The sequence below is a fragment of the Balaenoptera acutorostrata genome, chromosome 9 (genome assembly GCF_949987535.1).
Source record: "Balaenoptera acutorostrata chromosome 9, mBalAcu1.1, whole genome shotgun sequence".
NCBI lineage: Eukaryota > Metazoa > Chordata > Mammalia > Artiodactyla > Balaenopteridae > Balaenoptera > Balaenoptera acutorostrata.
In genome coordinates, this window is record NC_080072.1 from 13555243 (window position 1) to 13582426 (window position 27184).

Here is a 27184-nt window from a genome sequence, read left to right on the forward strand (position 1 = left end):
TCTGTGATTTTCACGTTGCTGTTAATGTTGCTGTGTCCATCGGGGGGCAGTAGCGAACAACATAAGAGTGGAATGGGAAGTGGTACTTACAGTCACCTGTGCACACGATCTGTAACAGAAAAAGAAAACGGAAGTCAGCAGATTCATTCAGCCACGGCAAATGCAAATCAGAAATAAAGCAGTTGAGAATTTAATAACTGGGGCGGGGTGTTAAATACATTAGGCAAAGGCCTGTTGGCCAGGGTTGGGGTATAGGGCCACTGAATAGGGGAATTCAGTGTAACCGCGGGTCAACTACAAACAATGGAGACCAGACAACTGTTGGCAGTGTTTTTTCCCACTGAAACATCCAACAAGAGCAACTCCCCAGGTCAGCACTCCTTCCTGCCGCTACATCGCGCACTGAGGCAGAAGGACATCGAAACAAGAGTTGAGATTCTCTGGGTCAGAAAGAAAGGAAAGCAGGACCATCATTCCATCACCCCTTCCCCAGAGCCACTTCAGGTCGAGAAATGGAGGGTATAAAGCCAGATGCGTGACAGAAGAAATCCACCGGGTTTGAGATTTTCATTGTGCAAAAATTCATCTTCTATCAGTAGGTGGCAGTCATCTTTTTTTTTTAATCATATGGCAATCAGCTTTGAGAAGAATAAATGTTTGAAACAGAGGGACCTTAAAGATTGTCTAATTGACAGTATCTCATTCTGCCATCTTTAGATCCCTGGGGATCCTCAAAGATATTTATCATGATCCATATATTATTTCCCCACACTTTAAAAACCTAAAATATTTCAAGATTGTTCATTCTGTTGTTTAGTTAACACACCTTTTTGGATATTTCAAAGTATGGTCCTTGTAAAAGGAAAATAATCGAAAGGGACTCTAGTGGAAAAAAGTGTCCTCCAACCTCCCACCACACTTAGAATAAAATGCAAACTCTTAACTACAGCCTATGTGGCCTCTCTGATCTCATAGCCTCTCACACCCTTTACAATGTTCTTGAAGCTGATTCTCCCTTGGAGCCTTTACGTATTGATTCCCTTCTCCAAAAACACTCTGCCCCCAGACCTTCCCAGACTGTGGCCTCAGATGCCACCTCTTCACGGAGTCCGTGTCCAACAAACCAATGGAAATTAGCCCCACTCACTCTCCATCACATCACTGGTGAGTTTTCTCCCGGCATTCACCTCAATTACTGTCAGTCTCCTCCAACTGAAATGTACACTCCACGAGAACAGAAACCGCATCTATGCCTGTGCCTAGAATATTACACACAGTAGGCACTCAATAAATGCCACGGAAGGAAAGAATGAGCCTCTCATTTTGAGGAGGAGGCAACCCCTAAGGCCCAGAGAAGGGAAAAACTTGTCCAAGGTCCCACAGCAAGGCTAAGGCCAAGTCCAAGGCCAGTCAGGTCCCAGGAGCCTGATTACCCAGGCCAGTATTCCTTCCGCTTATCCTGAAAATTTGCACTTATCAAATGGAGAAGATAAGAACAACATTCGTTTTCATCTCATGAGATAGGTGGACAGAAGGGGGGTGGAGGGGAGGGGCCTGGCCCCTGTCCTGTCTCCCAGTGACCCAGGTACTAGTACTCAAAGGAATCCAGTACTCTTCCTCTCCTCAATCCCTGCAAGCCGGGGATGGGGGGGGGGTGGCGGGAAGCCCTGTTGATATCCTTTCCTACTCACCCCCTCTCTCAAACTTTCCATTCCCACCACTGCACTGTACCCTCAAGCCCTCCTCATCTCAGCCCTAAACTTTTCCAGCTCATCTTCCTCCCTCCAGCCCCTGCCCCTCAATCTATGCTATGCATCAATCCATGTCATCCAGGATGGACCACAAGAGAGGGAGAAAAAGAAGTCAGCTGCTAGTTAAGTAGCACAGGGCAGCAAACTTTTTTTTGCCCATTAGCTGGAAAACATTAAACTACATAACCTCATGACCCTAGGATGGCATGTCCTGGCCCTTTGTAATGTTATTATCTCTCTGCCTGGGCACCTATGTGTTGTGTCCTCATCTGGAATCCATTCAATCATCCAACCACCCAACCATCCAACCAAATGTTGCCTAAAACACGAAAGATCTGGGTCCTGTCCTCAAACTGTTTACAGGAAAGTAAGGGAAATAAGACATGTCTGTAAAAAAGTAATTCAAGGTACAAAGTACTGACAACTCGTTTAACAAGCGATTCTCGCACACCTGCATGTGTCAAGCGCTGTGCTAAAGCCCTAGAGCTAAAGCAGACAGGCTCCGAGTCACAGGAGGCTATGGCGGAGGGAGAGAGGAGGACAGATGGAGGATACCCTCGGGTAGGTACCACTCACTGAGGGCAAACATGAAGGTGAAGAGTGTCTGTGCATCTCAATCTGTGTCCTTTACAGTCCTAGACTCAGTAAACATTGAGTGGCTGATAGTCACTACACAGGACAACGTGTCAAAGAGCTCTGAGTTCTACAGATGAAAGTTCAAGAATCATGATCATGGCAAAAAGGTACGTTTCCAAAGGTTAAAATCATATACACAGAGCACTGACTCTGCCAGGCACCGTCCCAAGTGCTTTCAGATATTAACTCACTTAATCCTCCAAACATTCCTAAAAGGGAGGCACAGGTCCCTACTGGGCTGGTGAGCTACAGCACCTGGATCTGAACCCAGGCAGTCTGACTCCAGAGTCTGTGTCCTAAACCACTAGCTACACTACCTTCCAGGGTAAAGCAACTGATGAGAAATATACCAGGACTTAGGGAAGGTTTAAAAATTAATTTCAAGAGATATTATCAGCGTGCTTCTTTGACAAATCCAGGTACAGTTTCTCCTGGCAACCCTCCCAAAGAAGGCCCTATGTGCCAGGCATACACACCAGCTGGTATCTTTTTGAGGCTCATCATGAAATAGTAGCCAGAGGGATAACACACTACCTCACATGGCTTCATGTCTTTTTTGGCCTCACTCCCCCTTCTGTTCCCTCATCTTGACCTCACTAGGCCTTGACTTCCCATATAAAGCATCAGCAGTTTAATCCTTGCCTTAGGACCCAGGGGACCTAAAGGATGCAGACTAAAACGAAGGACAAGAGTACCTAAGAGAAGTCTGCAAGGGGTCTCTTGGGGGACAGCTTCTTCACCAATAAAAAGGACGGAAACACCATCCTGCTTCGCTGGACTTCAGCAGATCTACCCATGATGCCTGGAGCCGCTGCAGCCACTATGTGACAAGGAGGGAAGAACTCACTCACCTGCTGAGGATGGCTGATGAGGGGAATGAGAGAAAACACCTGGATCCTTGCATTGCCAAATCAAGCAATTTTAGACTCTTTCTACTTCCAGACTTCTTGCCTGGGTAGATGCAATACCCCTTATTATTTAATTACTTTTGTTTGGGTTGTCTAAGATTTGCAACCAAAAGAACACTATTTGACACAAAGCAACCACAAAGCAATGTGACTAATTTTCACATTTTTATAGATTAAAAAAAAGTGAAAGGTCAGTGATCTGTCATCAAAGGTTACAGAGCTGGTCAGTAAGAGGTAAAGCCAGGAGGCAAGCCCTGGTCTGCCAGGCCCCCAAACTCTTCCACTGACCACAGGAAAAAAAAAAGACCCTTGCAAACAACACCCTACAAGTTAACTGGCATGGAGGATGCCTCATAAGTACTTTTTAAAAGAATACAATCAACAGAAAGCTCATCTTCCTGAAGTTAGCTCAGAGCCTAGTTGTGCCTGGGGGTGAAATGGGAGAAAATTTCCACAGATTCATACACTGAGCATCAGAGTTAACTAACTGCAGAAAAGGGAAGTTGGGGACAACTTTTCAGCAGTGACAGCTAAACATGGTGATGAGAATTATCTCAGCTTCTTCCCCTTCTAAGAGGACCCCAAAAGGCACTGGTAGTTGTTAATCGAGGATTCCACAGAAATCGTCCTGCCTCCAAGTGCCTTCCCTCAACTGGTCCCTCACCCAGAACTCCAAATCCAGGTAGGGAAAGAAGCAAGCATTCCACAGGTTCCAACCCATTTAATCCTCACAACTGTGTGAAACAAGAACGATCATCCTCATTTTACAGATGAGGACGCTGAGGTCAGAGTACACCTTAGGTCACAGAGCTAAGAAATTTCCCAACTGGCTATTATGAACTTGTCCCAGGCACAGGAGGGAGAAGTACTTCAGGGTGGAGGAAAACCAGCACTTTCCACTCTCTACTGCCCTCTAGGCAGAAATTAAACCAGATAAAGTATGCAGAGCCAGGCCCAAGAGCTAGGAGCACATCTAGCTCCCAGCCTTCTCCCTCTTGGTTTCAACAGACCCAGCAACCAGAGGTTATGAATGAGCTCACCCTGTCTAGGCCTCAGGGGACACCAGAAGCCACAGCCCCTGTGCCCAAACTGCAACAGGGGACAGTGATTGCATAAAAGATGGTGGGGGTCAACTGCAGCACTATTCGCAATGGCTAAAAGGTGGAAACAACCTAACTAACAGCAGATTAACAGAATGTGGTATATGCATACAATGGAATACTATTCAGCCATAAGAAGGAATGAAACTCTGATACATGCTACAATGTGGATGAACCGCGAAAACATTACGCTAAATGAAAGAAGGCAGACACAGAAGCACACGTATTGTCATTCCATTTATATGAAATGTCCAGAATAGGGAAATCTATAGAAACAGAAGGCAGACCAGTGGTTGCCAGGGGCTAGGAAGAGGGGGAAGGGAGAGTGATTGTTAACGGGTACTGGATTTTCTTTGGGGTGATGAAAATGTTCTCAAACTAGAGAGAGGTGGTGGTTACACAACACTGTGAATGTACTAAATGCTACTGAACTGTACACTTTAAAATGGTTAATTTTATGTTATGTGAATTCCACTTCAATTTTTTTTTTTTAAATGATAGTAAGTAGGTGACTGTTTATTATCAAGCTCAGCCACTGGGAGGGAGGAGGGAAAGGAAGCTTCTGGAAGGAAGAGGTTGGGGTGGGGAGGGTGGGGAGGAGAAGAGGAAGGTAATAAATAGAGAGGTTTTGAAAGGTGGATTTGACAGCCGAAGAAGGGGGAATGAACCCCCCGCCCTGAACTGGACATCAGAAAACATGGGGTGCACAGAACAACCTTCCAGAAGCACTGTGGGGCCTCCACTTCCGAATGCATTCTGAGGATAAAAAGGAAGGAACTCGGGCTTCCCTGGTGGCGCAGTGGTTGAGAATCTGCCTGCTAATGCAGGGGACACGGGTTCGAGCCCTGGTCTGGGAAGATCCCACATGCCACGGAGCAGCTGGGCCCGTGAGCCACAATTGCTGAGCCTGCGCGTCTGGAGCCTGTGCCCCGCGACGGGAGGGGCCGCGATAGAGAAAGGCCCGCGCACCGCGATGAAGAGCGGTCCCCGCACCGCGATGAAGAGTGGCCCCCGCTTGCCGCAACTGGAGAAAGCCCTCGCACGAACCGAAGACCCAACACAGCCAAAAATAAAATAAATAAATAAATAAAATCAAGTAAAACTTTAAAAAAAAAAAAAAAAAAAAGGAAGGAACTCAAGTTTACTAAGCACCTACTGTGTGCCAGGCACTGAGCTGGGCTTTGTACAGACCTTGTCTGAGCGCAGACTCATGGGATCTTGGGCTCTGGAACTAGACCACCTGGGGGAAATCATTCAGTGCCACCATTTACTTGCTGTGTGACTTTGGGCAGGTAGCTTAACCTCTCTATCCATCGGTGTCTACATCTATAAACAAGGATGATAATCATACCTGCTTTGTTATAGTGAATATGAAATTGAATGATCTATTTAAGCTATTACCACCATCATCACCTTTGAATCTTCACAGCAACTCTGCAAGGTATTTTTATCTCCATTTTACAGATGACAACACCAAAGCTCAGATCCTACTGATAAAACCAATGGGCAATCTGAAACTCATACTTTCCGTGTGTATAAATAGTTGAACAATAACTCAGTAACAGAGGTGGGCACTGAGGCCCAGAGACAGTGAGTGGCTTACCCAAGGACATACAGCCAGCGAGGAAGCACCAGAAACAGAATCCAGGTCTTGACCTCTATCTTGACCTCAACCATTCTAGCCAAGATTCCCCAAAGCCTTCTCTCCCGGGATGCAGACCCAGATGGAGTACTCATAGCTTACCCATCTTCTCGCTACCCCCCTGCAAAGTCACCCACACAGGTGACTGCAGGCCCCATAACTGGGCAAAAGGAGCAAACACTGAGAAGAGAGATTAAGCTCATGCCAACATACGAAGAAAAGAATATAATACTGTCTTCAGTTCTGCCAAGGACTTCCCGTTACCTAGATACCCCAGGCACAGCAGACAATGGTCCACCCATAGGTCGACCAGATGGCCAGGCATTAACTATGCCCAGGATCACCCAACACTGCACAGCAGTCTTCTTCTTTTCTAAGGAGCAGAGACCCTCACTGTCAAGACTTCCAGCCTTGTTTATCACTCCCCTCCCCCAGGGATGTGTTTCTGTTTCACAGCCTCCTTTGGTTATGCTGATGAGCCAAAGCTCTCCCTCCCCCTCTTTGGGAACCACCCCCATTCCTGAGACTGTGGTTCCCGTCACAAGAATCTTCCTCCAGGCCCAGAGAAGAGAAGACTGCTAACCCTGCCCTCAGTGCCATCCCAGCTCGGTCAAAGCTACAGTCATTACATCAGTGGTCCACTTTGAACACTACTCCTAGATGCGCACCAAAACAGACTTGTACGTATTCTCTTCCCAAGTACCTCACATGTTTCCCAGTCCATAAACTCTGGAATAACCTGACCCTCCCTCCCTTCGCCCTTGGTGGGTGCACTCAGTGGTCATGTCCTAAAGATGCTTCCCTGTACAATGCACCTGGACTTCCCACTTCTGTCGTGTGCCCACCCTAAACCAAGACCTCATAACCCTCAGCCCTAACTAACAGAAAACAGCCTCGTTCTTGGGCTGATACAGACAGACCATTTCCATTTTCATATCTTGAAGCTCTTAATACACACACCAAAAAAAAGTAAAGGGACTTCCCAGGCGGTCCAGTGGTTAGGACTCCGTGCTTCCACTGCAGGGGGCCCGGGTTCGATCCCTGGTGAGGGAACTAAGATCCCACAAGCTGCATGGCGTGGCCAGAAAAAACATTTTTTTTTAATTACTAGCATGTGATAATTCAAAAAAAAAAAAGATTTTTTTAAAATTAAGAAGTGCCAGAAGAGGGTTCTTATCTGCTGCAGTATATTTTTGTTTCAGTCCTGTCAGAGTATTGCTGCAACTCTACCTAAAATCCCTCATTTGAATATAAAAGGCCAAAAGCTAAATTGACGCCCTTTGTGAATAGCAGGCCCTATTCCTTCGTCCACATACATGGTTGCCTCTCTTCTAGTCTCTCCCTTCAATGCACAGTGGAAAATTAAAATAGAACCGCTAGATTACTCTTTCTAAAACGTGCTAGTATTCATCAGGATCCTGGCAGGGACAGATGACACACTCTACCAGTGTAACTGAGGAGAGTTTTAAAAGGGTCTGTTTACAAGGGTGTGGGTGGAGCTAAGGGAAACCAGCAAGAGCTGGGCAAGAACCCTAGAGGCAGGAGCAGTGGGGCAGCACAAGGGAACAGGCTGAGGGGCTGCCATCCCCCATCTCCACTGGGGGCTTCCTGCTGCGGGACTGGCCCAGTGGGAAGCTGCAGGTCAAGGGCACCCGCTGGTGTAGACCGCAGAGGGCAGCTTCCTCCCAGTGGGCAGAGCAGGGTGGAGGTGGGGGGCAGGGGTCTGCAGGGGCACACGGAAGAGCCACAGCCCAGAGCTCACGTCACATCACTGCAGAGCCTGTGAATCCGGTAGGCACGGCCCAACAGGGTAATCAAGAGGGTTAGGTTCCACTTCCCCTGATGCTTGTGAGCTCGGGCACTTGGGTCTCACCAAGCCATCCATTTCATCAAGTATCAAATGGCGGAAGGATATACGCAATACAGAGCCCACGTCTGAGTTCTCTTGGGGCTCTAACAAAACAAGGTTCCTATGTTCCCAAGCCTCACAGCCTTCCTCCTGCCTCACTGAACCTCTGAAGTGGCCACCCGTCAGCTCACCTGATGACCTTCTGCGACCACTCCAGCCCCAGGAGCTCTCCAGGCTCTGAGGCCCTTTCAGTCCAAGCCAGTCGTGCCTTTTCCTGCGGTCCTGCCCTGCGCCAGGCCCTGGGCTGGATGCCAAAGATACCAGGGCACATAAGGTGGTTCTGACTCACCAAGAGCCAGGGGCAAGAGAAGCACCAAAGACAAGGACAGTGCAGTGCAGAGATGGAGCCGGAAGCCAGCCAGCTGGAGAAGCAGGGAGCGCCAAGCACCCCGTGAGCTTGGGGGACAGAGAGGGAGGGGCACGGGTGGTCTGAGAGTGACCCAGTGCGGGTGCCTAATGCTAATGGATTCTACGTGTAATAATATTGATAGAGCCCTTAACTATGGGCCAATCACTGCACTACAGGTGTTATATTCATCAACTCCTTTAGGCCTTACAACAAGGACCCGCGAGGCAGGAGCTGTGTTGATCCCTATTTTACAGAGGAAGAAACTAATAAGCCTTGGAAAAGTTAAATTCCTGACCCAGAATCCTACAGCTAGTAAGTCTAAGCTTCCGGCCCGGGTCTGCCTGACTGAAGCGCTTGACCTTAACCGCTCCCAGGAGCACTAAGCTGGCTCGGACCCTGGACAAATTTCAGCTGAGACCACGGAACCCAAAGGCACTTCCGCGGCTGCCCGTCACAAATCCCTGCCTGTCACGGGCCCTGCGGACAGGTTCCGTCCACCCATTAAAATTGACTGAATTTAGAAGGCTTCTGCGCTATTCTCAAAAGGAGAAGAGTTTGAGGGTAAATTCACAGAACCTGGATTTTAGCAAGTGACAAAGCTGAAGGTTTTCTATTATACACGTTTGGTTTTTAGGGTTGGGAAATAAGTGACTGAATAATACAATGGGTAACAATAGATTCTTTATCCTTCTAAAACCAAGCCCACACACCATATGACAATAGTTATTTTTACCCACCGACATAATTAAACAAAACGTGAACCGCTTCAAGAGATTTTTAAAATCAAATAGCATTTTATGAGATTCGGTGCATGCACGAATTTCAATTCTGAAAGGCCATCATTCTTCCTTCCATTTATCTCCTATGTGAAAATCACCCAACAGCTCCCTTTAAAACTGGTATAAAAAGGTAAATCATTGATCACGAAAACGGTAGAAAGGCTGGGCGCTCCCTCTGAACCCAGAAGCCAGGCAATAAACATCTTTATGGGAAACTTTCCAGAAGACAGGTGCGGCACTGTGGGGCAGCCTGAACGCCTGAGCATCCATTTCCACCCTAGAGTCCACAGGCAGGGAACAGGCAGACCAATAGGCAGCATGGCAAGCAGTACCTACAGCACGAGACACTGGGCAAAGCAAGGTGAGAATGGGCTGGCTGACTCTGGCTCATTTGCAGATATATGACTCTCTGAACTTGACACTGTCATCAAAAGGGACTGTGGAGAAGGGTGAGCATAATCCATAATTTTGTGCCCCCAAAAAGCCAGGTGAGGCTTTGACAGAAGGAATGAGCAACAACTACCCTGCAAAGACCAGCTGGCTCATCTCTTCCCTCTTGGGGCAGTTGAAGGCATGATGAACATTTCCCTTTCAAATGCACACAGGAAAAAGTAACCAGAGGGGCTATTTTGGTGAGGCTATGTGAACTTTGAGATGCAGAGCTGAGGATGACCTTGGAAATCCCAGGCCAGAAGTTTCCATGGGTATTTTTAGCAGCAGAACTATTTTTTTCAAAAAGAGTCTTATGAAGAACTATATGCATAGAGTGCCACATATCATATATATCTATGTAGGTATGTCTATGTGTGTATATGTACACTTGAATAAAAGCAATCTTTTCATTATACATTTAAAGTTACCTTGTTCTTATTTTCAATATAATAGATGCATAAACAAGTTAAGACACTGGTGTTCTCCAATGTATTAAAACTTGGTGTAACACATATTTGGGCAAGTGTTTTCATTACAATTTCATTACAATTTCACACAGCCAAATTGGAAGGGGTTGGAGAGGGGGCGTGTTTTCTATGAAACTCACAGGAAACACTTATGAAACCCCCAATGCACCTCAAGGAACACAGTTTGTAAAATAGTGATCAACCTCCCCTTTGACTTCATGAAGGAAGAAAGTCAGTCCCAGAGTGGTTCAGCAACTCAACCCAGATCACCCAGCCCTGAGACTAAAGCACAAATTCATGGGCTCCCCAGCAGGACTCACCTCCCCATCTCGTGAGAGAATCAGAGTTGGCAGAACCCAGGCCCCTCTCTGAACCTTTTCTCCACATCATACGATAAATCTGAGGGTCCTAAATTGAAGCTCCACTGTCCAAATCTAGCCCACTGACATGTTTTATTTATTCCACAGTGTTGTTGTTTTTTTTAATATACCTCCATTAGAACACTGTCCTATTTTCCCCACTGTATTTTTTCCAACTTTATTGAGATATAACTGACAAATAAAGAGTATATATATTTATAGTATAAAACATGATGCTTTGCCACAGTGTTTCTTAAAATCTTAAGCAAATATTTTAAAATTAGGAGACAGCGTTTTGTAAATCCTGATTTTCAGCTTCTCAGAAAAAAGCAGAAGAAGAAGAAGAAGAGGAGGAAGGAGGAGGGGAGGAGGAGGGAGGAGGGGGGAGGGGGAGGGAGGGGAGGGAGGGGGAGGGAGGGGGAGGGGGAGGACCTGGAGACACTTAAGCAACGAGTTGGATCTGAGCATCAGCTCCCCCTTTCCATGGGTAAGTGCTTAGAGTTCACCACCACTCCCTAGTATTGTCACCTGAACACTGAGGACAAATGGCAGTTGCCAAGCAACATGGCACCCACACTGTTCACTTTCTCTATCAAACATGAGCATATAAAAGATCGAGAGGCACTGTGACTTCATTATTTGGCCTATTCCATTTATTTATGTTCCCAACAACCCCTGACACCATTTGAGTTTCTGACCATTGACTGAAGTGCAGTTTGCAAAATTTGTGGGTTGCAATTATTAACGAATGTTTACTTTCTAAGCTTCTCTCTTAGGAAGAGACCTCCGGCCAACATCAGATGTGAATACTGTACACAATGTGAATATAAAGTGGACCATTTTGCCTGTCCCTAAATTCTCCGCTCATCCCCTGACCTGCTCCCCCATGCTACCACCACCCCCAAAAAGGAGCAAAACCAGGGTAGAGAGCTCTGATCTTTCAGTTGATTGTGAAAGTCGAGATTTTCATTTCCTACTCTTGAATCTGAATAAAACCACTCCATAAATCCCATCAAGTCCCTCCTGCACCGCCCATTCACCTTAGAGTACGGATAAAGATAGCTAAGAGCCACCATTTACCAAGTGCCTTCTATGTTCAGGGCCAGCTGGTCACAGAATCCTCCCCTTCCCCACCCCACCCCCAGCTGGGTGCACCCACAGTCCATGCCGTCCCAGCTCCCCAGCCCCCCACCCCTCTCCCCCTTCCTCCCGGAGGAGGACTGAACATCAGGACTCGAGGTGCCAGGTCTGCGAGCTCTGCCGTCAACTGACCACAAAAGCTAAAGGATCTCTCATTAGCTATGAACGCCTGCCAAAAGGTCAACGGTAGATTCTATCTCTGAGGCCACAAGGGCCAGCAGTGATTGCAACAGACCCAGAAGCTCTCCACGCCCTCTGAGAAACCATCCTGGAGTAACCTTATGTTCTTCCAAGGTTCGAAGACAGAGGTTCCCACAAGCGAAACCACCACGCCACTGATTCCCATTGCACTGAGGAAGAGAGGAGGGCAGAGAACGGGGTGGGGCAGAAAATCAGCAGGGCCTGAATCATACTATACATATCAGCTCTGGATCTGAATCATAGTACTGCCACGAATTAGCAAGGAGTCTGGAGGCCAATGACCTCACTTCTTGAGCTCTTTCACCTGTAACATGTATACATGTTTTCATCTACTCTGTAGGCCTGATGTGGGGATTAAGTGGCACATAGTAGGTGCTCCATAAACAGCAGCAAACATCAGTCGTCAGGTGGGAGAGCACAGGAGTTAAGAGAAGACACTCTGGAGTCCAGCCCTACCAACTGCACTCACCTGAGCCAGATCCTCATCCTCTTTCAGCAACTATAATAACTACCTACCTGAGCAAGGGTGGGGCAAAAGAGGGCTAAGTACAGAACCTGAGACAGGGGTACCTGGGGTTCATTTGTGTGTGTTTGATAACTCTCACAACTTAAAAAATAAATGGTTTAGGGACTTCCCTGGTGGCACAGTGGTTAAGAATCCGCCTGCCAATGCAGGGGACACGGGTTCGAGCCCTGGGCCGGGAAGATCCCACATGCCGCGGAGCAACTAAGCCCGTGTGCCACAACTACTGAGCCTGTGCTCTAGAGCCCGTGAGCCACAGCTACTGAGCCTGCAGCCACAGCTACTGAGCCTGCAGCCACAACTACTGAAGCCCACGCGCTTAGAGCCCGTGCTCCGCAACAGGAGAAGCCACTGCAATAAGAAGCCCGCGCACTGCAACAAAGAGTAGCCCCCGCTCGCCGCAACTAGAGGAAGCTCGCGCGCAGCAACGAAGACCCAACACAGCCAAAAATAAATAAATAAAATAAAATAAATAAATTTATTAAAAAATAAAAATAGGGCTTCCCTGGTGGCGCAGTGGTTGAGAGTCTGCCTGCCAGTGCAGGGGACGCGGGTTCGAGCCCTGGTCTGGGAGGATCCCACGTGCCGCGGAGCGGCTGGGCCCGTGAGCCACAATTGCTGAGCCTGCGCATCTGGAGCCTGTGCTCCGCAACAGGAGAGGCCGCGATAGTGAGAGGCCCGCGCACCGTGATGAAGAGTGGCCCCCGCTCGCCGCAACTGGGGAGAGCCCTCGCGCAGAGACGAGGACCCAACACAGCAAAAATAAATAAATAAATAAATTTATTTTTAAAAAAAATAAAAATAAAAAAATAAATGGTTTAAACAGTATTTACCTCACAGGATTCCTGTGACAAGTCTTAAATGACATAATCCATGCAAAGCACTTAACATACAGTGGGTGCACAATAAATATTCGCTAGTATTAACATTATCACCACTAGAAGGAGCTGGGACAGGAGGGTTCAAGAGGTGAAGCATGGGGAGGGGTGAGCTGTCACAGCAAAGACTAAGAAAAAGCAGAAGCAGGAGGCATTTCTGCTAACACAGAAGCAAGAACAGTAGAGAAAGGCAAGACGGCATCTTGGATTCTGTTGCATGTTAAGAGGAACTTGGGCTGAAATTCTCAGACTGGCTGCATTCTCGTCTCTTGTGACCCATCACGGCCAGAGCTGCACTGAGGCCATCCTGCATCCGCCAGAGGAGAAAGATGCTCTCAGCAAACCCACCATCAACCCCACTCCCCTCACTGCCAGCAAGATGAGAGCTCAGGACCCAGGCCTGGCTCCTCCCCCTGTGCCAAGACAGTCTCAGGGTGGCCTCAACAACCAGTGGTAGTAGTAACAGGTCAGTTCTTATACAGATTTTTCTGCCCACAATATTCTCTTTCGATTAAAAAGTGCATCACTGGGACATCCAGACAACTGTTCTCCAATCAGCTTTTAACAATAACCTAAATACAACCACCACCAAAAAAAAAAATTTTTTTTCAAGGCAAGGTCATACCATCGTCCTCTCTAGGAGACAGACCTTGGATAAAGCAGCACCTGGGTAAATCACCCAGGGCAGGTACTATTAAGCCAGTGATGTCACAAAGTAAACACTTCTATTTGATATCCAAGCAATGAAAAGAGAATGCAGAATCATAAAATTATCAGCAGAGCCTGCCCACGATGGGTGTGGGCAGCAATGCAAGGCGACAGGCGATTTTCAACATCTAAAGCCTAATGAATGCCCTAAATCAGAGGCTGGCAAACTATTTCTGTAAAAGGCCAGACAGTATATATTTTAGGTTTTGCAGGTCTTACAGCTCTGCTGTTGTAATCTGAAATCAGCCGCAGACTATGAGTACACTAATGACCATGGCTGTGTTCCAATAAAACTCTATTTATGAGCATTAAATTTGTATTTCATATAATTTTTGCGTGTCATAAAACATTCTTCTTCTCTTGATTTTTTTTCTTTTGAACCCCTTAAAAATGTAAGAAACCAGTCTTGGCTCACAAGCCACCCCAAAACAAGCAGTGGCTGGATTTGGCCCATGGGACCGTAGTTTGCCTAACGCTGCCCTAAATCACGTATTTACCCTGGACGGGCCACAGGCACAGGCCTACAGCAAGTCAGAGCGTGAGCCTGTGGTCTGGGTCAGGTTCTGGGTCCTGGTTCTGACAATTACTAGCTTGAGTACGAAGCTGAAGTTTTATCTTCTCCTCTGAAAATAGAGATTACAACAGTCCCCTCCTAAAGACTTACGATAATTAAATGAAATAATGTCTGGCACAAGGCAAATGTTCAAGAGAGGACAATTCTATCATTATTGCCATTGTTTCTTTGCTTTTGGCTAGAGATCAAGCAACTCAGTTTAAGAACACAGGATCTCTCAATGCTGGTCTGAAATTCCAATTGGCTGATAAGACATGGGAAGGAACAAAATTTTCTTAATGCATACAGGGTATTTGAGAGATAAAATACCTTGCAATATGGGTCCACTGGCGGCAGAGGATGGTGCCTGGTGGTCAAAAGACACTGGCTATAGAACTGCCTTCTCAGAGCAGCCCCTCTCGTACCCTGTACATTTGCAGTCTGATCCTGTCCTTTGGCACTTAGCATAAGCCAGTTTATCTTTCCACATATTTACCTTATCTATAAACTCTCTCTTAAGGTTAAGGGAGTCATACACTTACATCTGCTCGTGCCCAGCCCATGGCCTTCCCTGTGACATGCTCATTCAGCACTGGCTGATTGGTGGATTTTTTTTTTTAATTGATTGGTGGATTTTAATTGGATCTCCAGGGCCTGGAACAGAGCTGGCCTGGCTGTTAGTTAATGGGTAAAGCTGGATACATGTGTGTGAACTTCAGGGCCTCAAAAGCAAGCAACTGGGATACAGGTGATCAGTCACAATGTAGGATAAAATCTTTACTTAGAGTTGAGGAAGCAGAGGCCCAGAGAGGTAAAGGGACTCGTCCAAAGTTCCTGGGTCTGAAACTCATTCATTCGCCCACTGATCACTAATTGCATTCTCTATGCCAGGCCCCATGATCATTCTAGGGACACAGAGATGAACGTCCCCTAGTCTCAAGTTGCTTAGAGACTAGCAAGGGAGACAAAGAAATAAACAACTGGTTTCGTTTTTTTGTTTTTCTTTCTCCCTTTAGGTGGAACCGTTTAATTTGGTGAGGATTTCAACATTTTACATTCTACCACTTTACGTCTTCTGAACTTTTCAACATACACACATTTTTTTTTTTTTTTACAATGTAACTGATGCCTTCTTTAAAGGAAAGTATGAGTCACAAAAGCAGAATTCACACTTCATGTACATTTTCCCACGTATCGACATACCTCAAATGCCCTGAATCATCTGTGCTGTCATCTCCTACTTTGACTCGTGCTGGTCCTACAACCTAGAAGACAAGAGCTGTCTCACTCCCTCCTTGGCCCAACTCATTCCTGCTCGTTCTTGTACCAGGACAACTTTGCCAAACTCCGTTCCCCAGCATAGCTGGTGCTTTCCTCTGTGGGATGCCCAGCACCTTGCGTCTCCTCTTACTGTTATTGTAACTCTTTGGCTGGAAACTCCTTGACATTGGGGACTCAAACTCACACCTAGCACAGTGCCTGAACTGGCTGACCACTGGACATTTGGACATTTGGATGGTAAGAAGTTTAGTAGCTGACAGATAAACAACAAGGACCTACTGCATAGCACAGGGAACTATATACAATATCTTGTAATAACCTACAATGGAAAAGAATCTGAAAAAGAATAGATATAGATATGTATAACTGAATCACTTTGCTGTACACCCGAAACTAACGCAACATTGTAAATCAACTATACTTCAATTTAAAAAAAAAAAAAAAAAAAAGCATAGTAGCTGAAAGGATGACAGTGGGGAGAGGGTCTAGGCATGAAAATTAGATTTGATTTGGACAGCAGAAAAGAAGAGAAGAGAGCATTCAAGCCATGAATAGTGTGAGTGAAAAATACAATGGCAAGAAAACACATGGAAGTGATTCTCACACTGCGGTATCAGGACCATCCGAGGAACTTAGTAAAAATACAGAGGGCCCAGTTCTGTCCTGCTTCAACCAGCCTGGGTCTCTGTGTTCTTTATCTGCTCTCTGGGTGACTCCTTTGAGAACCACTGGCTTAAGGTATTTTAAAGGGACAGTGAGAAGAGATGATGTAACCCAGAGAGTCCCCTCTGGTCTGAAGTAGCCACAGTCCATAAGCTCCCAGGAAAGCCCTGAACAACTCACTCCGGGGTGGGAGTTGGCTCAGTTTGAGGAAAATTCAATCCAGAACAAACTGCAGACATCTTTTAATGGTCTTTAAGCAAGAAAGGAGCCAGGTCTTCTGGAATCCAGGCTGAGTTTGCCCCGTAGGTTCTAGCTGGGCTAAAACCAGACTCTACTTGGTGGAGAAGGCGGATCAAAGGGACGGTTTTTCTCAGATGCACTGCAAACTTCCGGCAGCTTCCTCCAGCTCTCCCTTTAACAAATTCAGCAATCCCAACAAATCTTAGAGGGTAATCCCGTCAGCCTATGTAGGAATTTGGACTAAGAGTGATTTTCCTCACTGACCAAGAACTTGAACCGTTTTCGTAACAAGGTCAGGAAGACCCAGGCTCTGTCACTCAGCACTCAGTAAGTCCTTTTCCTGCCTGTTGACCAGCACCATCTGTTCACACAACACATCATTGGTCACATTCGTGGATCCCTTGCTTTTCCTTGTGTGCTTTCAGGAAACAAGATTCAACGCTTAAGAGACGTGATGGATGTAAACATATTCCGTAAACTGCAATGAGCTGTGCCGGGTTCCAGCCAGACCTAAAGTGAATGAGTCAGCCTTTTACAGAAGCACAAGAATGGTTGTGGAAGCCAGAGCCAGGTTCAAATCCCCACCCCACTACACCTACTAGGTGTACGATACTGGGTGGGTCACCAATTCTCTTGAAGTTCTAGTTTCCACATATTCAGGTGGGAAATAATGTTGCCTGACCTCCCACAGTTGTGGCAAGCAGGAACTGCCATAAGGTCTTGGACAAAATAGATGCTTAATAAATGTTAGCTGGTTACATCCCTGAGGTACACTCATCTTCAGAAGTAGAAATATTTAGCTTTAAACAAAAGATACACAACACACACGCACACATACGCACACTGGTATTTTACCCAGTTGAAGATAATTATTAACTGCTAGCGATAATTACCACATTGTACAAATAAATTGCATTATATAAGGAGTCATTCTCTCCAAAAGTTTGCATTAACAAAGAAAAAGCCAAAATTCTCAAAGTCTCATAAGTCTAGTCCATCTTTCTTTGCCATCTGATAAAACACTTTTTATTTCCTTTCATGGGCTTAAACTTCACTAAAAGGCAAATTGTCTGAAGGCATGCCTCTGAGACAACAGGACTCTGTGTGTGCTCAAATAATCCCCTGTTCCAGTTGACTGTTTTCTATTTTTCTGAATAGACACTGTACAGAATCAGGAATCAGAAACGGTCCTGTGATCTCCCTAATTGCTTCCACAGACAAGTCCAAAATGGGTAAATTTTTTCAAAGACACAACTGACTCAAGCCCCAAATGCTCCTCTAGGAGCCCTCAGCCTTCTCTCCCACAATGGCCTGGGCACCACCACCCCCCCCCCACCTCCCCACCAGCCCTCACCCCAGGGCTCGGCAAGAACTCAAATGGCAGAAAGGGCTCCCCCTCCAGTCAAGACCCACCTCCGCCCAGGAAAGGCTGGCACTGAGAAGAGGAAGGCCACTTGGAAGGCGAAGACACCATGCTCTTGGGCATCCGTCCTCTTGCTACCCTGAAGCTATTAACCCCAAGTCTGATCCAGAATCTATCATTTGGGGAGCTATTGTGCCAGCAAGGACTTCTACACCCCCAAAATCATCCTCAATAGCCACATACAGACTTCAGATACACACATCCATCACAGTAGACGCTGAAAGCCAGCCCACGCGATCTCAGATTTGACAAATCACAATGGAGAGCAGTGTCTCAGTCTTCCTGGCATTTTACTGAGGTTCCCCAAATTCTTTACATAAGATATTTAAGGGAGCAGCCAGGTCCTGTTAATCAAAAAGTTGAAATAATGCCATTTTCAGCAACAGGGATGGACCTAGAGATTATCATACTAACTGAAGTAAGTCAGACAAAGACAAATATCATATGATATTGCTTATATGTGGAATCTAGAAAAATGATACATATGAACTTTTTAATAAAACAGAAATAGACTCACAGGCATAGAAAACAAACTTATGGTTACCAAAGGGGAAAGGGGTGGGGGTGAGGGATAAATTAGGAGTTTGGGATTAAAATATACACACTACTGTACATAAAATGGATAACCAACAAGGACCTACTGTATAGCACAGGGAAATATATTCAATATCTTGTAATAACCTATAAGGGAAAAGAATCCAAAAAAGAATAGATACATATGTATAAATGAATCAATTTGCAGTATACCTGAAACTAACACAACATTGTAAATCAACTATATTTCAATTTAAAAAAATTTTTAAGTCAAAAAAATGGTAATTATGTGATGGGATTAAGTATTAGCTAATGCTATGGTGGTAATCATTTTGTATCAAATTAACATGTTGTACAGTTTAAACTTGTACACTGTTATATTATCAATTATATTTCAATAAAGCTGGGAAGAAAGAAGGAAAAAAAAACGTTGGGCCAACAAGCCCAAGCAGAGGTTAAAGTCTTATCAGTAATGAGTTAAAAGATCCAAATTCCCAACAGGTTTGACGTCAGACAGACAACACTTGTCTGTCAACTTCTGTCAAAGTTATTAAGTAAATTTAATATGCCAGGAATATCTTATTATGATACTTGGCAAGCTTGATAAAATGACTTTATTGCCATTTTTTTTTTAATGAAGGTAATAAGATACTCCAGGAAGGTCTTTTTGGCAAGATCTTTTGGTGGCATTTATTTGGGATCTAAGAGGGAATATTCCACTCTTACGTGTTTTAACAAATGAAATATCAGGAAAACAATTTTACTTGGTCCTCGCTATGCAAAGAAAAATTTCCCTGCTTGTATTGTGGCTTCTGACATCCTGCCAAGTTTCAGACACTGAAATATGAATGGATTAAAAATGATTAAGACAGAGTAAATGCTATTAACAGCTCTTCCATTGCATGCATCTATCTTACTCAGGAGCCAATGACCCACCAGGGAAAAAGAAGGGCTGAGAGGGAACTGAGCTCATTCAACACCTGCTCACTTGGGATGGCAAGGTCAGCAGTTAATGCTGGGCTCTCTCCAGCCACAGTCTGTGTCTGTCAAAGATTTGCTCCATTCATCCTGACACATAATCAAAGAACACTTCATCATGGGCTGTCAGCACTGCAGGAGCCATTAGCAATCAGTGGCTTCTCTTTTTATTATTTTAGAACAGCAAAATCCTCTTGACAAATTAATTCTTATGGCAAACCCAAATAAAACCAGATAAGGTGGGTAACATTATTAGTAAGCCTTAATTTTTAAAGTTCACATTTATATCATTTACTTATTATGGAACATCAATCTATTTTTATTTTTAAACATCAACTTGGGCAAACACAAAACATCTGAAATCATGTGTTACATCTCATCCCTTTCTGGGTTTCATTCAGTTGCACAAAAATCAATAAAATTCTGATTCACAGAGCTGTGTAGCTGCAAATAGTGAAAGTTTAACAATTCATCTCAATTAAACAGAGAGCAGAGGTTTTACTCCTAAGGGCATCATGAAAAAAAAAGTTAAGCTGGCAGTACAAAGGAGCACGAGTAGCCTCCAATGTTGAAAGTTTTTAATTTTTTCCCAGCTTTATTGAGATATAATTGACATATAGCATTGTGTAACTTTAAGGTGTACAACGTGGTGCTTTGATATATGTATATATTGCAAAAATATTACCACATTAAGGTAAGTTAATACATCGATTACCTCACATAGTTACTTTGGGGGGTAGGGGTAAGATCACTTGAGATCTACTCTCTTAGCAACTTTCAAGTATAAAATACAGTATTGTGTTAAAAGTGTTAAATAATAAAAAATAATATTTTTTAATTTGAACCAAACATTTAACAGAACTCCTGAAACATTTCACAAAATGTTTCCTTGGGAGAGTTTTAAATTACTCATCTATATTCTAATTTTATACAAACTCTACTAAAGGATTTAAAGAAAGAAAAAAAAAAAAAAGAAGGAACATTTCCCTGATTCTCTGAAGCCAATGTAATCTTGATACTAAGGCAGACAAGGACAAAATGAAAAAGGAAAATTACAGGCCAAAGTTATACATGAACATAGATGCAAAAAATCCCAAACAAAATATTAGTAAAGATGAATCCGGCAATGTATCACAACCAAGTTGATTTATTCCGGAAATGCAACAGTGGTTTAGAAATAGAAAATATATGTCATTTATTACAGTATCAAATTTTTTTTAAAAGTTTATCTCAATAGATACAGAAAAAGCATGTGATAATATTCAACACTCATACAAGAAAAGTTCTTAGCAAATTCAGACTAGAAAGGAACTTTCTTAACTCAATAATGGCAGGCATCATTCTGAACCCAGGTGAAACTGAGGAGAATTCTCTTTAAAACCAAGACCAAGGGGGCTTCCCTGGTGGCGCAGTGGTTGGGGGTCTGCCTGCCGGTGCAGGGGACACGGGTTCGAGCCCTGGCCTGGGAGGATCCCACATGCCGCGGAGCAGCTGGGCCCGTGGGCCACAACTGCTGAGCCTGCGCGTCTGGGGCTTGTGCTCCGCAACGGGAGAGGCCGCGACGGTGAGAGGCCCGCGTACCGCGATGAGGAGTGGCCCCCGCTTGCCGCAACTGGAGAGAGCCCTCGCACAGAAACGAAGACCCAACACAGCCAAAAATAAATAAATAAATAAATAAATTTATAAAAAAAAAAAAAAAAAAAAAAAACCAAGACCAAGACATGAATTGTCAGCTATACCTCAGTAAACCTGGGGGGTGGGGGGGAACCAAGCCTAAGACAGAGGATGCTCACTGTTACCACTTCAGTTTATATAAGAGACAAGAAAATAAAATAATTAGATAAGGGACTTCCCTTGTGGCGCAGTGGTTAAGAATACGCCTGCCAATGCAGGGGACACAGGTTCGAGTCCTGGTCCGGGAAGATCCCACATGCTGCGGAACAACTAAGCCCGTGTGCCACAACTACTGAGCCTGCGCTCTAGAGCCTGCAAGCCACAACTACTGAGCCCGCATGCCACAACTACTGAAGCCCGAGTGCCTAGAGCCCATGCTCCACAACAAGAGAAGCCACCGCAGTGAGAAGCCTGCACACCGCAACGAAGAGTAGCCCTGGCTCGCCGCAACTAGAGAAAGCCCGCACACAGCAACAAAGACCCAACGTGGCCATAAATAAATAAATAAATAAATAAATAAATAAATAAATAAAATAGATAAGAATTGGAAAAGAAGAAATAAAACTCTCATTGTTTACAGAAAATGAGATAATAAGATTGGTTGTATATTTAAATCTACAGACATACTATTAGAAATAATCAGAAAATTTAATTTAGTACAGTTACTAAATCAAATGTGTTTCCATAGACAGCCAAAAAGAGAAGAGGTGATTTTTTTTTAATTAGCATTTACAATAACAATTAAAACCTGAGGAATCTAGGACTGCACCTAATAAAAGATATGGAAGCTCTGTATGGAGATAATTGTCAAACTTTATTCAAAGACTTCAAAGAGGAGAGGTACACCATGTTCTTGAAGAAGATTCAACTGAAGACTCAATATTGGAAGATGTCAATTCTTATCAAGCTGATTATTGATTCAATGCAGTCCCAACCAAAATCCCAATGAGGTGGGTTTTTTCACAAAGATGGTCCTACAACTTACGTGGAAGTGCAAAAAGCCAGGAACTGCCAAGATCTCCTGAAGAATTAGGTGGAGTGGCTTTCTCTACCACCTGTCAAGACTCAGTATGACACTAATAGTAATTAACTCCGCATGGTGCTGGAACAGAAACAGACACACTGACCAATGAAACAGAGTAAAGAACCTAGGGACAAACCCACCCACCTACGGAACCTTGTTATACCACTCACATGGCAGTGAAGATCATTGACAAGAAGGAAGAATTCATCAAATGGAGCTGGAAAATTTGGTGTCTACATGGAAAACTGTGGAACTGGATCTCTACCATCATACCATACACCAAAATCACTTCTAAACAGATTAGAGACGTATCTGGGAGGGGCAAAACCCTGAAACTTTTAGAATAAAATAGGAGAATATCTTTATAACTGTATAATAAGGAAATATTTCCTAAACAAAACCCAAAAGCATAACTATAAAAAAGTGACTGATTATAAATCTGACACTGTTAAAACTGAGAACTTCAGTTCCTCAAAAGATATCTTAAAGGAAGTGAAGACAGCCACAAACTAAAAGATACAATGCATACAGCCAACAGAGAGTTGATCTTCAGAGTACATAAAAAGCTCCAATAAATCAATAAGATAAAGCAAATAACCCAACAGAAAGAAATGACTGGATGACCTGAACAACATTTCACAGAAGAAATACAAGTGACCAACAAAGACAGAAATAGCTGCTCAGATCGACACCACAAAAAAGTACATCATTTACACCCACTGGACCTGCAAAAATTAAGAACTCTGATAGTATCCAGTGACAGAGATGCCATGGGGCAACAGGACCACTTATACAGCGCTGACAGGAGAGGACACTGAACACAATCACTCCAAAAAACAATGTGGCAGTTCTGTGAAGTCAAGCGTCATCATAGTAATTCCACTCATAGGAATGAGCAGCGTTCTTTAAGACCCAGCAATTCCATGCAGAGGAATGAGCCACACGGACATCCTCACTGCACGTGAACCAGGAGACATGGGCAGGAATGTTCACAGCAATATCATGTGCAATTACCCAAAAAAGTGGGAAAAGCCAAATACCCATCATTCAGGAGAATGGATAAATCATTGCAGAATAACACACCGATCAACAGTTTATGCCTATAAAACTGAATTAACTGCAACAAACACAGTATGGATGAACATTAGAAAGACAATACTGAGTGAAAGAGCAAGTCGTAGAAAACTGTGTGAGACAGACCATTAACAAGTGAAACTAAAAAATATTGCTTAGGTATGTGCATGTATATGTTTAAATTTTTTTTTAATGTTGAAAAGTGATCAACATAATTCAGGATAGTGGTGATCTGGTTGTGGGGTAGGCCCATGATGGGCTCAGAAGGAACACAGGTAAATGAAATAATTGGGTGGTAGATTCACAGGTGTACACTTTATTCTTATACTTGTAACTCAACTATAGTCTTTGAAATTACCAAATATTACATGATAACATGATTAAACTACTGACACAATTCACGGTCACCCTCATCAATGACGCTGACAGCAGCCAACATTTATCAGGCGATCACTAGAGGCCAGGCATTGCTCCAGTTACACAGATGAAGAACTAGAGAAGTAGCCCTGCCAGGTGGGAGGCCAGAACCGGAAGACAAACCCAGACCTCCTCACCCTTGGCCAGAGTCCTTTCCACTGTGCTCAAGGCCTCACTTCGCCACCAGCCTGTGGGTATCCGGTGTTTGCCTCATTTCCCCAGCCACAGTGTAAGTTAAGGAACACACCTTGTCAGTTCCTTTGTTCCCCTCTGAGGGCCCAGCGCACATCAGGTGCCCAGTAAATACCTTCAGGCTGGAAACATCAGCGAAGTATACCAGGGCCTGTATTACCAGAGTAATGTGTTCGGCCATTTAATGCTGGTCATCATAAATTGACCCATGCACATCCACGGACACTTTAGAACCAATTGCTTTATCTGACTGGCAGCTAACCATTAGCTTCTGGGAGACAGGTTCTCAGTTGACAAGGTGGCAACAGAAAGGTGGGTGGCCCTCCATCGTGAGAAATACTGCCCATAATTTGTTACTAAGAAGTATACAAATGGTTGATATCTTGTCGAAGCAGAGGAAATCTAAAGCTTTCTCCTAACAGCCACCATCTGCAAGGTTTAACAGGTCTTCCTAACTAGGAGTTAAAGGGACAAGTTTTGGGACTTCCCTGGTGGCGCAGTGGTTAAGAATCCGCCTGCCAATGCAGGGGACACGGGTTCGAGCCCTGGTCCGGGAAGATCCCACATGCCTCGGAGCAACTAAGCCCGTGCGCCACAACTACTGAGCCTGTGCCCTAGAGCACGTAAGCCACAACTACTGAGCCTGCATGCCACAACTACTGAAGCCCATGCGCCTAGAGCCCATGCTCCGCAACAAGAGAAGCCACCGCAATGAGACGCTCGCGCACCACAACAAAGTAGCCCCCGCTTGCCGCAACTAGAGAAAGCCCGCGCACAGCAACGAAGACCCAACGCAGCCAAAAATAAATAAATAAATGTATTTAAAAATTAAATAAGTAAATAAATAAAAATTAAGGGGCGAGTTTATAGCCAGGGTAGGGCCTCAGCCTGTGTGCGGGGTTGGGGTGGGGAGGTCCTGAGGACCATGATTGGCCTTGAAGGAAAGAGAGAGAGAAAGGGAGAAAGAGTGATAGAAAGGGAAGTGAGAAAGGAAGGAGAGCGAGCGAGAAGGGGAGGGAGAAGAGAAAGAGGATCGGGGGAAGTCAGGAGCTGGCTGGAGGTGGCTAGCTGGCCGGAGGGTTAGATCAAGTGGTTGCCTGATGAGATCACCGCGGGACACTGCAGGAGGCTGCTGGGGACAGATCACAGCAGAGGCCACCCTCCCACCCCAGAACTGAGCGAAAGGAGAGGGGAAACTATTTCTGTGGGTCTGGAGTCCTGGATCTAACTACCTATTCCATCCCTGGAGTCAAGACACCTCACCGTGTTTGGGCCTCTGTTCCTTTGTCCATAAAACGATATTGTCACCCCTGCCTTCCAACTTCACAGAATTGTTCAAAGATCCAATGAGATGGCATCTACCTGCCCTTGGCAGACTTCAGATTTTTCCTGTCTGCAAAAGTACACATTTAAGACAGTTTTTCAGACCTAAGCGGCCACTCTGATCACTTTGGCAACTACCTCTGTCTCCCTCAGCAGTGGCTAGAAGCACCTGCATTTCCGAAGACCACCCAGGGGAATCCAGAAATAACGCTGTTTGCTGCCAAAGACTACAATCTACACATTTCACGCGGGAGACTCAATTCTACCCCACAGACCAGCGGTTCTTCAGGCTCCACTCCAACCCTCAGCAACCTCTGCCCACCCTGAGCACCAGAAAACAAGCTTTGCCCTTTCTTGTGACTGGGGGAGGGGACATCACCCTTTGATTGTAAAAACAATCCTGGGCGAACAGCGGGGGCTCTTGGAGCACACTTCACCTGGTTGGCTCACTTAGCCTTGCCTTGACACCAATCCTAAGGAAGCAGGTGTCTTTCAGAAATTTTTCAATCACCTGAAGGAATGAAAGGTCAAATCTGGAGCAGAAAGGGAAAAGAAAGTCACATGAACAACTACGTTTTTCACTTAGAGGAGGCCAGTGGAGACCTGCCTTTAAGACGTGAACGGGGTCTGTGCTTTCCCCTCATCACCAAACACTGCTATGGGGTCACCTAAACAAGACCCATCCTGCCCTGAGGTTTAGAAAGAGTTTTATTTTGTAGCCTAACCTTTTAAATACACACACACTGAACTCCTCATGGGGAAGTCATAGAAATGCAAATTTCTGATAATGACAATAATATTATGGCAACAGCAGTCATTTACTGAGTTCTCCCTATATGCCAGGAAACTTCCCCACGTCATAAGTCATCCTAATAACGCTCCTATGAGATAAGGGATGCTCTTATCTCCATTTTACATATTGGGAAATTGAGGTTCAAACACAGGAAGGGAATTGTCCAAGACCATACGATTAGCCTGCAGCCTGTGGGATATTTTCTGCAGGCCCTCTTTCCTCCTCCAGGCATGACCGGTCCACTCAGAGCCCACATCCTCCCACTTTATATCAAGGAGGAGTTTGTTTAATTGCAGGTTGAAAAAAAATCCTCCAAGGCCAACAGGTGAATGCCCTCCCCTGAGTCCTTCATGTCAGCTTTCAGAATGTGGTCTCACAAGCAGCCTCTGGCTGGGGAAGCACTTCAGCATTCACCACGGCCCACACACACTCACCCTCGAGAGTGGGGCGGCCTGGGCGGGTTCCCTCAAGGGCTGGAAGACCTGGGGAGAACGCACCAGCAAAGACAGAGGCTTCACTCAAAACACAAAGCACCAGCCGCACACCCACAGCCAAGCTGAGCCCAGGCGGCAGGACGGACAGCACCAGGAACGTGGGCACCAGAGGAAACCCAGCCGGGCAAGCTGAGCCCCAGACCACGCCACGTGGAGCATCCCTGGCCATGGGAACTGACTTCCGGACACCACCACGTGATGGGTCAGAAGCAATGGCAGCACTCCGGTACCCAGCAAGACTACCTGCCAGGCCAGGCGGGTCGGGGTGGGTCTGGGTGCCAGTGCGCACCACCTGTGCTCAGTGAGGACATGGGGGTTGACAAGGCCACCCCGGAGGCTCAGACCTGTCTCTGCGGAGGCCGCTGCGCCGGCTCCGGTCAGGGACAAGACACCAAAGCCTTCTCCTGATGGGTGACCTGAGGAGACAAGGCCGAAGTAAAAGCCAGCCGGCCAGTCTCTGATTAGGCGCCAGGAGCTTCAAGAAGGGAAGCCAGTATGGGCCGGGGTTTGGGAAGGAGAGACCACCTTCACTTCCTCCCTGAGCCTGGGTAACAAGTGGATGGAGGAGACGAAAGGGTGTGTCAGGAAGAAGAGGAAGATGCAGAGCATCCGAGGCTGTGAGCCTCCGTTCATTAGCTAAAGGCGGCCCAGGTAGGCCTGGGTCCAGGTGGCAGGCTCGGCGGGGGGCACGGGATACAGAGGCAGTGATTCGTTGTGTCTGCCCTCAAGGGCAGCTCCC

General features: G+C 45.5%; 1 protein-coding gene across 1 annotated transcript in view; it reads right to left on the reverse strand.

Annotated features, from left to right (window-relative positions):
- PTPRJ (protein tyrosine phosphatase receptor type J) overlaps positions 1 to 27184 on the reverse strand; it is a 166691-nt gene that overhangs the window by 55193 nt on the left and 84314 nt on the right. Inside the window, exon 2 of the mRNA XM_057552876.1 lies at positions 91 to 109. Within this exon, the coding sequence (XP_057408859.1) occupies positions 91 to 109 (19 nt within the window). The remainder of the gene's footprint in view (positions 1 to 90; positions 110 to 27184) is intronic.